Here is a 13,655-nt window from a genome sequence, read left to right as displayed (position 1 = left end):
GTTAACATGTTATCAAATTAGGTTAGTCACTTGGTTTGTGAACATATTTGGCATTTATGAACTGTAGGGGTCATTAATGGAAGCAGAGAATCTAATTCCTTTTGTGGAGCAGAGTGGTAATTCTGTGAAAAATACACATTAATGGTGGTATGAGCTTGTGTTTTTTGAACTGTTTGTCAAAATAGCTAAAGGTTGTGTTTGCTTCACCTGCATCTTTGCCATTTGTTTTATTTTGTGCACATTTAACCAGTTGATCTTTAAGGTCCCTTCCAACCCAAGCCATTTAATGATTCTTTAATTTTATGATTACATGCTTATATTCTGCAGTTGCTACCTGAGTCCTTAACCCAATGAAGAGGCTTTTAGTTATCAACAAAGTAGAGCAACAGTACATTTTTTTTAAATAGTTTGTTGAGTCTCTATTCTACATGCATAGAAATTCTGTTCTTAAATGACCTCTAAAGGCTGATTACCTGATTACCGAGACAGCAACAAATAATGGTTTTCCTATGATTTTTACTTTCTTTCAATCACTGATTTGTTTACAGACCAGCAGTGGCTTATAAATGAGAATAAACGTCTGGCTGCTCTTCAGCAAGAGCAGAGGGAGTTTGCAGTGCAAACAGAGCCTACACTGTGTGCAGAGGCTGAGGTGCAGAGCAGCACTGGGCTGGAAACCTGCCTTTCCCTGCTACAGCAGAACAAGAAGAGACTGGTGCAGCTGGAGCTCTTGCAAAGGTACTCCTTAAAAAAGGCCGAAAGAAACATAAGGCGGAAGAAGGTCAGGTTCCGGCTGGAAAGGATAGTCAAGAAGCAGAAGCTCTTGGAAGCCAAGCAAAACCTGGAGCAGCTGGAAGCTAGCTGCTGGCTCAGTGAAGAGTGTGTGAAACAATCCCAAGCCCCAAGTGATAATATTGCTGTGAGGTCCTCTTTGGATCGCCACCCACAGAAGAGACAGAAATTGGTGTGTTCGAGTTCCTTGCAGAACAGGCATTTGTTCTGTGACTCCTACCTGCCCCAGGTACCCAGGTAAGTTAACATCTGCCAAATCCTCTGCGCTTTCAAAAGTAACGTAAATTCAAGGTATTTTCAAGCCACCTATCTGTCCAATGCCTTCCAATGTATTGAAAAAAAATCCCCAAACCTGCAATGTCAGTGAGCCCACTATATTGTACATCAAGCTGGAGCTGTTTGTCCTTTTCCTTTGGGTTTGTACAGTACATTCCCTATTTATCTGTTTGACAGGGTCTTTCTCACTTTTTTTACATTTCTCTCTCAAGCCTTTCTGCATTTTTTACCTCTTTGAGAAAACTTTTTAGAAGTGGCTTAGCTTTTGTTGTTGCCTTGTTCAGACTGTTGGTAAATACTAATTTCTGCACAATTTAAACTTGATTATCATCAAACTCTTATTCAGAATATTGGTATCTTCGGGGTGATTGTGGAAAAGACTTTTATACTGGTCAGTCTTTCTTAAGATAAATAAACATCTTCATGCAATACTAAAATGTTGGTGTCCATCACAGCATGGTCCTTAGCTATTTCCACAGCAGGAAATAGCTAAACTCTGACGAGTGGATTTCTGACTTGGAACTATCTTTTATTTTTAATTAACATTTACAGCTACTTGAGCCTACCGAGATTCAATATGAAGCTATACCTCGCAGAATTGAGCTATTTATTTGTGTGCAGGGCATCTTTCCAGATAGCAAGGGGATTTTATAATTAGTCACAGAATTTTATTTTTTTATTCCCTGCTAGAATTGGATTTTGAGAGGCATTAAGATTGTTGCTTTATAAATTGTTATTCTTATTTTCAAAACGTTACTGTGGTGAAAATGTTAACTACATTATTCAAGCAATGATTGGACTTTATTTCTTCTTTATTTCCACAGCTGTTTTTCGAAGGAGGAGTCTGTCTCCAGGTTATCTACCTCACCAAATATTGATCACTACTGTAAAGGTAGTACAACAGAGAGGTTGTCATCTGTAGAATACCTTTACAGAAGTGGTAGAGACATTTCTGGGAGTGATGACATTAATGATGAAAAGGAGATCTCCTTTTCAGTCCAGAGGCAGCTAACTGAAAAACAAAAACCATCTTCAATTGAAAATAAAAAAGGAGGAGAGAAATACTCTAATGATTCAGCTATTATGGCTTATACCATTAAAAATTATAAAAAAATTGAAAAGTTGGATGACAGCCCAGGGCAAGCTGGATCTCAAAACCAGACCTCTAAAGGTTCCTCTCCTGGTCTTTTTAAGGAGAAAGGTGAGCCTAAAACCCTTATTACAGGGAGAAAAATGACAAAATCAAAGGTGCTAGATTTAAGTCAGCCTGCCAGCAGCAATGTAGCACAAAATAGAGCTCAGGTATCCAATAAAAAGATTAGAATGGATATCAATGGAAAAGGCCACAGGTCTTCTCCAGAAAACTTTCCTAAACAAATGAAGAAAACAGTGTATGGAAACCCACCATCAGTGCATCTAAACCAAACAGTCAAGAACTGGAGGAAAGAGGCCAACTCAGCCTTGCCAAGTCATGAGAAATCATCAGTAGAAGAGAAAGAATTTCTGATGGCAGCGTCATCAGTAGGAAATCTCACTAAGATGAACTCACAGATACCACTCTCTTATGTTGAAAAAAGGTGGCACAGTGCTGAGATGCTAAGTGCTGGAATGCCCAAGACAGCCACAGATATGCTGGAGAACTGGCAAGAGGATGATGAAAATGAGATTTCTGATACTGACAGTTCCTATTCTGTAGATTCACTCTCCTGTGCTTATGCAAAAGCTTTCCCAGAGAAACTGAAACTGGAAGACTTTGACAGAAATAAATGTCTTGCCAACCCAGAAGATTCTGAGAGTGATGATAGTCAAATGTCACAAGACTCTCTGATAGAAAAGGAAAATAAAGCCAAAAAGCAAAATACAAGCCAGTTTCACAAGTTAAAGTTCCATCATGAGCCAGCTAAGCTTTACAAAAGCAGAACTGAGAACCATATTTCATCTTTGGTGACATCATATGCATCTCGTAGGAGACTGGGAAAGGCTGAAAGAAGTTTTTCTCTGGATAGCTTAGCTGATGGAGAAGAGATAGCAGCAGAAGATCTGGTAGAAGAATCCAAATCTGACTCATCTGATGAAATGCCAGCAGAGATTTTCTGGAAGTTACAAACTCCTAAATTACCAGCTATACAGACTGAGGAAGACCATGAATCCAAAACCTGTGACAGAGATACAGAAGGGACAAATTATGATCTGAAGCTGAGCAGTTCCTTTTATTTGAACACCAAGCCACAGACTGCTTCCAGTGATGCTTGCAAGCAGTTGCTGAAGGGAACAGAAATCTCCTTTGTAGAACAAGAAAGGTCTCCTGAAAGAAGACTGTATTATGCAAGTGGAAATCCTTTGCTTACCAATGGTGCCTGGTCTTCCTGTGACTCAAAGGTTGACATAAACAGCCCTAGAATAACAGCATCTTCTTCCCATGAAAACTTGGAATTTCAAGATGCTTGTCCATGCTCTTCAAGCAAACCAGAACTTTGGCTAAAGAAAGATGATCTAAAGCAGTCAGCTGCTGAGGTGTCTTTTGTTTCTGGATCTAAGCAGATTCACAGCATTACTCACAGTCCACATCATGTAATCCAAATAAACTCAGTTTTGTCCTCTGACACATTGGAAGTACCTTTACCTGAAACAAGAACTGCAAGCAGGACTTCTGAGAGTAGATCATTAAATAATATTTTTAAGGGATGGACAAACTCTAATGAAAGTTCTTCCTTGGAATCTCCAAATGTAAATTCCTTATTTGCTAGCTCAGTAGGATCAAGTTCCTCTTTTGTTCCTACTTCAGCAGAGCATGATTATTATGAACAGTCAAGGTCACACCATCCTGAACAAGAACTGGGTGAATTGTCTACTCACAGGTCTGCTACCGAATGTGCACAAACATTTAACTGTTTGGAAAGCACCTCCAGTGCAGACTGCTTGTCACTGGCATCTAAGAAAGAGGACTCTGTCACCACAAATCATCCAGAGTTGCCAAAAGATCACACTCTGAAAAAACCACCTTTTATCTCTGTGTTTCCTGTGCAAATTTTGGAGCAAAGGAATGGCTGTGTAGATGCAGATTCAGAAGATGACTTATTCCAAACTTTTTCAAAAGATGAGCTTGACAATGACTACAAGAACTTGATAATAAAATCAAGTGTGACAGATTCAGGCAGTGGAAATGCATCTGTCAGTGAACCTGCTGCTGAATGTTCTATGGAACTTGCTCATAATATGACCTCAACACAGACATCTGGAGTAAAACACATCAAATTTGGAAACTGCAGGCAGCTTTTTCCAGTACAAAAAATACCAACATGTTGTGATGAAGGTTTCTTCCTTGGTGACTTAACAAACAAGAGCTGCTCTCTAGTGAACAGTTGCAAGCTTCAGATGCTGGCTGGGCAAGGAGCAGAGTTAGCTGATACAGAAGAACCTGCCAAGTCTGGGGAGAGTAATTTGGAAGCAATGCAAGAAACAGATCATGAGCAAATACCTGCAGAAGTAACAGCAGAGGCAGATTTTTCCTCACAGAAGACAACATATCAGTGTCACCCTCTAGTTGTTGCTGCCAGTGCAAGCTATGACCAGTCTGCAACACCAATAGAGATGTCTCAAAAAGAGAGAATCTGTATGGAAATAAGCACAGATAGCTTGGCAGACATTGTGCCAGAGGTGCCTTCGCTCAGAGATCATGAAGAATACGTATCAAAGGATGAAGACTTCTCTTCACTAAATCATTATGAATTCAAACACAAACCTGATTCAAAGGATTATTCCCCTGAATGTGATCTAGCAGATAGTCGGGCGAGTTGCTTATCCCAGCAAATTTCAGAAAATTCTACATTATGCACTGATAACATAAGAGAAGAAAGCAGTGAAAGCAAAGAACACAATATATTGAATTCTCAGGCTGTAGTTCAGAAAGAATTTTCATCCAAATATGAAAACCTAGTGGTAAATGAAGTAAGTTATTTCCCACTGAACATGAATGGGAAAAACACCAAGTCCTTTCCTGCTGCCATTTGTGAGAATACAAGTGATTTTCTTCCCGAATCTAATTCAAGCCTATTTTACAAAGTTTCATCAAAAGCTAATTTTTTTCAAAGTGCATGTGAGACCGAAAATTGTGATAAACTATTGGAGCATGTCACAATAGTGAAAGGAGATTGTGATGCTACATCTAATCTTACTGTGGAAGTCAGTGTCACAAAAAGTTGTTCTGATGTACATTTTGGCTGCCTCTGCTCAACATGCTCTTCAAAATCAACAGGACAGAAAAACACTACACACAAGACACCTGACATTTCTGCAGCATTTGATGCCTCTGTTGTCTTGGAAACAGAAACACAGAACAAAACTTTACTTGAATCTAGAGAAGAGGAAGAAGCATTTTTTGAAAGTGATTGCCCAGTGGACTTTCATGTTGAATACGATGCAAATTCAGAGTTGGGAAGGGTATTTGAATGTAACACAAATGCATCAGCTGCCATTTCTCAAGAGGAAAGCTCATATAGAAAAGAATCCAAATTTTTCAGAGACATAGAAATGGATACAGAAGAAGCCATGACTCCTTATCATAATACAGGGGCAGCCAGAGGTGAGGACATAACAAAACCAACCAATAATGCAAGCAACTTAGAAAAAAGTGCATTGGAAATTAAATCCAGACATGCTGGAAGTTTACCTGACAGAACAATAGCCCAAGTCCAAAGTGTAACTGAAGACAGTAAAAAGGATTTTAAAGACATTGGTCTAACTCAGAATCCAAAGAAACCTACTGATACCACAGCTTGTGAAGTTCACTGTGAGTTTAATACAAATCTGTGCCTGACACATGAAGAACTGCACAAAGATGAACTGCAGAAAGCCGACACAGGGGTAGAACACACTCAGGAATCAAAAGCAATTGTGCATTCTGGCAGCCAACTTGAAACAAGCAGCTTCTGCCAAAAAGAAATAAGTGAGAAAATAGAAACAGGTATTTATTCAACAGAGCTTTCTGTTGCTCCCAAAACCACTCCTTCAGCTGTGTGTTCCCACACAACAGATATTATTCAGAATACTTTGGGACTCCTTGATACTTGCAAAGGGATTTTACAGACTAATGGAACAACAGAGAATATCACTGAAACAATACCAATCCCAAGGAGGCAAGGAAATATTTCAGCAAAACTTGAAAATGAAGGACAAATAAATTCTAAGAATATAACTGAGCATTGTGTACCAGACTGTTTTCCCCAGGAAGACAAGGTTAATGAATGTGAAGTGATTGGGAGTGAAGAACAAATTACCATAACAAATACTGAGGAACTGGTTATTATGAAGCAAGAAGATATATGCGCAGACGAGAATGTTTATTTCAATGAACAGTCTCCAGCTCTGCATCAAATGTATTGTGACAGAGGGGACAGAGAAGAAATTTCAGATCCATTTAAGATCCCTGAAAGGTACCTGATGGCTTCTGAAGTAGAACCAAATGTACTGTTAGAGGATGATTCAAGATACCAGGACCCTACTGAAATGAGTGAGGATGGTGACTCAGTGGACACTGCTACAGAGACAGGAAATGTAGTTGATGCCTATGAATCAACTGATGCAATTGAAGATAGTGCTGATATTGACCAATACAAAACTGAACAAAAAGTTACCAGTCTCGACAGACATACATGTATGAGTTGCTCAGTGCAATCTCCTGAGCATGGCACTTCAGAAAACTTGAATGTAGGTATTGTTAGAAAAAGTTTTGACATTTGTGAATTGGATCAAGTAGGCTCCAGAGCTGAGGAAGAGACAATGCAATTGATGAAGCTAGTAGAAATTACCAAAGCAGACACACAAAAGCAGATATGTGTAGAAAACATGGAGGAGGTAGAACTGATCTTTTTACAAAACCTGGATGAACTCTTCCCTGAAAACAAAGGCAGCTACCAAATGACAGATGATGACAGCAGATTAAATGAAATATTAAGAGAAAGCCAGTGGGTGTCTACCAGCTTTTCTGGAAACAATGAAGACATTAGCAAGCAACAAAGTCTACCAGCATTACAGAAGTATACAGAAAAAAACCAAGAACTTCAAGACACCCCATGCCAGTCTATAAATCAGCCTTTATATCTTGGAAGAAGTGATGATTCCCATCTTATTCAAGATGTTCCCACTGCACTGAGAGGATGTACAAAACCATCTAACAGCAGTCTTGGAACTAGACCTGTTCTGCCTTACTACGAAACATTAATGGAGGGTGAGACTGCTGTTGGTACATCTGTTACAGCCAACAAAATGGAAGAAGATAAACATCTTCAAGGTAAAATACCAAATGAGAGTGTAGCTCTTCTGCAAACCAGGACCGTGCAGCAGAGGCAGGAGGAAGAATCATTTGTATTTAAAAATGGACCTGATTATGCCATATCTCCACAATCTGTCAATGAGAACAGCTCTTTCACTCCCTACAGCGCAGGTGGTCTTGAGTCTGGAGATGTTGTACTTCAGCAAAGGGCCAAAGGAAGCTCATTTTTCTTGGAAAAATTAGATTCTTCTGAAGATATAGTACAGGATATTAATAATGTTTATGAAGAGCAAAGTATGGATTTAATGGTTAATGAATTATTAAAAGACTCTCTTAATTACATAGAAGATACAGCTCAAGATGTAAAGGATACCATTGTGCCTGATTCACTAGGGTTGCATACTTCAAACCTGCTGTCTTCCTCAGAGAAAGAAGTGATGGAAGATACAGGGGTGGGAAAAACCCATTCTTTACTACTAGAAAGCACTACCCAAAAAATATTTCAGAATATTAATATGACTCAGAAAGTACCTCACTTGGGAGGTTTGTCACTGCATGATGAGAAGACATTTTTAAGTGCAAGCTCTCCTACAGCAAACAGTAAATGTGAAAATGCTGAGTTTCCTGGTGTAGCTGGATATCAGCATGAGCCCACAAAAAACCAGGAACATGAAACTTCTGAAGAGTCCTGTGTAGACCAGTCAGGCAATGTTGTTCCTGAGAAGGGTCCTACTCTTTCAGAAGGCCTGAACAAGTCTCCAAAGGAAAATCCACATTATAGTAAAGACTTTCTAAATTATAATAGGAACTTGGGCACTTCTGAATATTCTCCTGGCCTTCTGAATTGTCCAGCATCATCTGCAGATAGTGGAGACAAAGGTAAAAATGATACTGTTCTCTCTGGAGAAACAAAGTACTTTGAAAGTCAATCAACGGATTTGAGTTTATCTGTAACTTTTCCTGGTGTTTCTCAAAAAGGAGACAAAAAGGAAAATAATTCTGCAGTTACAGAGATCACATATGGTCAGAGTAATGAACTCCCTGAAAAAGTTGTGGGAACGGAGCAAAAGGAGCAAATTGTCCAAGTTTATTTCCAGAATTGTGGTGACATAAAAGAAGATAAAATTAATGAGTTCACAGAACACTGCAGTAACACTAATAGTGTGACTGTACCAGAATCGGGTCTGCTCACTTTCCAGAGCCAAGGACAAACTGGCCGTAATGAATCAAAGTCCCTCCCATCACACTCTGCAGAGGACACTCCACCTGAGACACCATTTCAAAGCTCCAAGAACTTCAGTGCTTTTAGCACATCTTTTTTACTTGGGGACTCAAAATCTCTAGTATTTAGTCAGCTTGAGGACTCACTTCAGGACAGTTGTTCAACTGAGAAAGTGTCCTGTAATTCTGCAGATGTGTGCACTGTAAAAGAAGGAGATTTTCCTCAGTCATTAGCAAGAGTCAATTACCCAGCCTTAACAGGATTTTCAGAATTTCCTTCAACTGCAGATATAGGCCATGGTGAAATTAGCACATATGATACTTCACATTCAAATATACTGAAAGAGTCTCCATTTGCTGTTTGGCAAATACAAGACACTCAGTCCGATAAAGCTGTGGTATTTGATGAGCCAATATATGCTTCAGGAAGTATTTTACTTTCTCTTGCAAAAGAAAACAGGCATTTTCCAGTCTCAGACATAGACTGTTCTTCATATAAAAATTCTGCTGTAGATGGGGAACCTGCATATGGAAATAATAGCAAAAAACCTGACAGCAATATAGAAATTGGTCAGCATCATCAGGATAAAGTTCCACCACAAGAAGCTTGCAACAAACACATAGAGAAAATACCAAATGATAATTCTCTTTTACTACCATCATTACCATTTTGGGATGGTAATTACCCTAGAAGGGCAGCTCTTATTAAAGAGGGACAAATGAGAAATACACTTAACAGAAGTAAGGAAGAACTGCATTCAAATATTGAGTCTGAACATTTTGCAGTAAAGACAGAACAGAGAAAAACATTAAATAGAGAACCTGCTGAAAAGCAAACTAATGTATCCTCAAATTCTCCAAATGAATTAACAGGCTCAGAAGCTACAGTGTTGGAAAATCCGTATGCAAGAGATGTTCAAGTGGATCCTGAATACACCTGTAATTCATTTGGTCAAGCATATCCCACATACAGAAGCTCTGATCCTAGGCAACCATATCACACTGTCCTGGGTTTTGAAAGAAGTGCTGCAGATCTGCAAGATAATTGTCAGTATGTGCCTGCAGGTGAACAGATAGAACAGGGGCCAGATAGAACAAATACAGATGGTGGAAAAGAGATTTTACTTTGCAAAAATAATATATGTTCAAGCATTGATAGTGCTGCTGCTGATGCTGAGGCAAACACTTGTCCAACAATGGGAGATACTACAATGAGGAATAATACTCTGAAATCAGAAAGACTCAATTATTCTGTAAAAAATAATGAAACAATCTCCATAAATTTTTTACCAGAAAACCGTGATTTAACTCTTCAACAATCCAAATTGGTTCAATTCAGGAGCAAAAGATCATATTCTACCACAAGGAGTACAAAGGGTTGTAAACAAAGTGAACTGAGATGTTATTTACAAAGTCACAGAGTATCAGCTCCAGATATTGCTGTTTTCTCTGATACACGATATACTTTGAAAGCTTCATCTAAGGCAGATCCTTTGTTATATTCTGCATCTAAATCACTGCAAGATTTGAATATGAGTGTAGAGCCTCCATCACCAACTGAAGATGATTTTTATGAAATTGAAAGATTTTCAAAGAAGGAATCAAAAAACTTTCTACAAGTTAAATCTAAACCCAGATTGCAGCAAAAAATTGCACAAACTAATAAACTTGCAAACTGTGAGCCCAAAACCTTACAAAATTTAGCAGCAAGAAGCCAAAGTAGCCAGTCTTTGAAAGACTGTACTAGTCAATGTCCATCACCCTTACTGCCCACAGCTCACATTTCTGTATGTGCAGAAGCAAATGTCCATTCAAAGAGCAATTCTGTAGCTCAGTGTAGTGAAGGGGAAGGAGAAGAAGCTGGATACCAACCAGAAACTGATTTATTTTTGCGAGCTAATAAAGATGCAATGCATTTTAGATCAAGTGATATCAACCCATACATTCACCCATGGCAACAAGATGGAGCCTGCAAGATTGGCTGGAAACAGTATGCTTTTGGAAGTGCAAGTGATGTCTCTTGCAATCAAATTCCTTTGAATACGGAAAATCGTAAAGTTATGAGATGTTCCAGTGTAGACAATGGATTGAACTCTCAAAATTCTCCTTTTCGTTCTCATCTAAGTTCATATGCTACAGCAAAAGTTTTGTCAAGCACTTTGAGTAGCATTGAAGGTCTTCAAGAATGGGACAATGTCAGGCAAAAATTTCAATCAGCATACTCGAGTGACAGTACCAAACAGTATAACAACATATCCAGTGAAATATTGGAGACTAACTCAGAAAACAACACTGCTGAACTTGAGAATCCTTCCACACAGCCTGGTAACTCTTCAATGCAGGTTGATGAAATTGTACTATTGTATCCTTCAGAGTCTGAAAAACCTTCCAAAAAAACACCAGGGATTACAAGGAACAAAGAGCAAGGAACACAAACAACAACTACAGGAAGGTATAAAAGGCAAAGAAGACATCAGAGGAGCTATACAGATGTTTCTGCAAAAAAGGAGGAAACAAACAGAGATCTATTTCATCAACCTTCTTCTTGGACAAGCATGCAAAACCTGTCCATGCATCTGTCGCAGCTTCTTCAGAACACTTCTGAGCTGCTGGGAAACCTTTCCCAACAGACTATTACAGACAGTGAGCAGAATGCCAAAATCAACCAAAAAAGAACTGAAGGTGCTGTAAAGGCTATTAGGTCAGATAGCAGTACTCAGACTACAGCAGATGTAGGCACTCAGACTGAGATTTTGGAAAAACCTCAAAGCAAACATGAAGAAAAACAAGTGGAAGCAAAAATGGAAAAGGATTTGAGGGTAGCTGAGGCAGTAAATGTTGATTGGAAAGAAATTGGTGCAGATACAGTAGGAGATATTCCCAAAAGGAAAGAGGAAACACCCACTCTTGAAGAAAGAAAGCAAGAAAAAACAGGGATGAAAAACCTGGGCAATTCTGACTTCCATGACAGTCTTGACAGCATTTTGGAAGACTCCTTTATGCATCTGCCTTGTTTACCCAAAACTTCCACCCCTATCTTACATTTTCAAAGAACATCACTAAATGCACAGCAGAACGTTGCTTTTGCTAGTACCAGAGTTTCACCTCTCACACCATCTTTGCCAAGTTCAGGGCAAGATGGTTCTTCATGCACTGTAGTTAGCAGCCCTACTAATAGTACCTCTCAATCTCCAACATTTTACACTCGGGATAAAAGAAGTGTCAATGAAACAGAGACTCCAGCTGAAAGAAAATTTTGGTACAAAAATACCCTACTAGTCGACAGGGCCTCTTCCCCTATTCTTACTCTTAGCGCTAGTCCCAGCAGCCAGACTGCTTTTAGCAAGTCTTTCTGCCCTACTAAGGAACCTCTTGGATATTCCAGTGTTGCTTCAAGTCCCCTTCACACCAAGAGAAAGCTGAGGGCAGGTCCACAGTTCAGCATGCAACATTATGTGGACAATTTTTCACAGACAGAAACAGACAGTGAATCAAGCACCTCTAGAGAACACAAGAGCATAAGAAAGAAATCTGGAACTTTCTCAGATAAGAAAGCAACCAAAGAACTTTTAGGACAGGATGGTTCAAAGGACTTGGAACAACAGCATAGAGTCAGGGTTGACACCCACACTACCATTTGTGCAAAGCAGCTGTATCACTCCAGCAGTATGTTGGAGGTGTCAGGCCACAGTGAAGTTGTAACAGGCAATGTCAGAGACCAGAGTTCAGTGGCGCATTCCCTTCATTGTATGTATGTTACAAGGGGTGGAAAAGGCTCTTCAGGTGGAATCAGGCACGAAAAGTACTCTGGGAATTCTGACACTGCTTTGATTCATAACTACTCTTCTCCAAATGCTGATTTACTTTTTAATCAAAAAACTAGCGCCACTTGTTCAAGTAAGATAAATGCTGGCACATCCTCAGAACCTCTGGTAGAAGCATCTTCTGTACAATTTCATGATTTCTTCTGGAAGAATGAGGACAGCTGCCCTCCCCTGCTCTCCGATGTGAGCGACGTGCAGACTTCCTTCCGAGATGACAGTACAGATTCTGTCACTGGAAGCGAATGTGACACTGAAATCCCTCTCAGCAAGAGCTCTACTTTTGCAAAGCCATACAGGCCTCGGAGCTACAGTCTCCGTGACTTGCCCATACACAATAAATTCAGCAACTGGTGTGGTGTTAAGAGCAGCCCTCCTCCTTTGTTACTCGGCTTGAGCGGCAGCGTGACCGATCTAAGAGGTCAGGCAGAAAAGAAGCCCAGGAGCACACGATCAACAGAAGTGGAAGGGAATTACCAGTCTTGTGACAGCAGGAGCAGAGAGATCAAGAGACTTCAGAGAGAGCGTGCCCAGATCATGTCTAGCATTCACCTGGATCTGCATCAGCATCCCCTCACGGTGGAACTGACTGAAGCAAAGCTCAATTATGGCATTGGGGAAACAGATGCTCTACTGAGGGTCCTTCAGAGAGGAGCTGCAGATGAGCCAGGGGCAATTCCAGTGAAGCAGCAATTTTATGAAAGGTAAATTACTTTATGTAGTATTGTTTTAAGTATTTTTAATACACTTCATGCAGCTTAAATAGCATTTAGTAATGAGCACTTAATCATTTAGTCACACTGAGTGAAGTATATGTGAAGAGATACCTATCAGGCTTATTTTAAAAACTGTTAAGCAATGCATTTAGGAACCCCAAAATTTTGGGGTTACTCCAAGAAAACAGGGAAAAGTATTTGATGTAATTCAAATCTAGTCTTACCTCACTCTTAAAATTTCTAGCAGCCATAAGAGTTATCATGTGTATCTGGTGGTGTGGGAATATATTTAATTGATTTATTGTAATGTAAAAATAATTGATACATCCCATTTATGGAAATATTACATTCTATTTATGGAAATATCCCATTCATGCTTCTGTGAATAAATGCTGCTGTATGAATAAACAAAAAAAATTTAACCCCCCATAAATATACAAAATAAATTTTTAAAAAAACAAGATACTTGATTCTTGTGATTGTAGAACTGAGTTTGGGAAAATGTTACAACAAACATTTTGAAGCAGCTACATTAGTCTCCATCCTCAATTTGCCTCT

The 13,655-nt window shown here is 39.3% G+C and overlaps 1 protein-coding gene across 2 annotated transcripts in view; it reads left to right on the top strand.

Annotated features, from left to right (window-relative positions):
- The window catches only part of STARD9 (StAR related lipid transfer domain containing 9), a 95,766-nt gene that overhangs the window by 72,878 nt on the left and 9,233 nt on the right, over positions 1–13,655 (top strand). For both annotated transcript variants that reach the window (XM_021533517.3, XM_021533516.3), the window contains exons 23-24: positions 549–1,029; positions 1,893–13,085. In XM_021533517.3, coding sequence (XP_021389192.2) covers positions 549–1,029; positions 1,893–13,085 — 11,674 coding nt within the window. The remainder of the gene's footprint in view (positions 1–548; positions 1,030–1,892; positions 13,086–13,655) is intronic.

Source organism: Lonchura striata, chromosome 6, assembly GCF_046129695.1.
Source record: "Lonchura striata isolate bLonStr1 chromosome 6, bLonStr1.mat, whole genome shotgun sequence".
In the NCBI taxonomy this organism is placed as follows: domain Eukaryota; kingdom Metazoa; phylum Chordata; class Aves; order Passeriformes; family Estrildidae; genus Lonchura; species Lonchura striata.
Note: the sequence above shows the minus strand (reverse complement) of the source record. Positions and strands in the feature narration are given on the sequence as shown.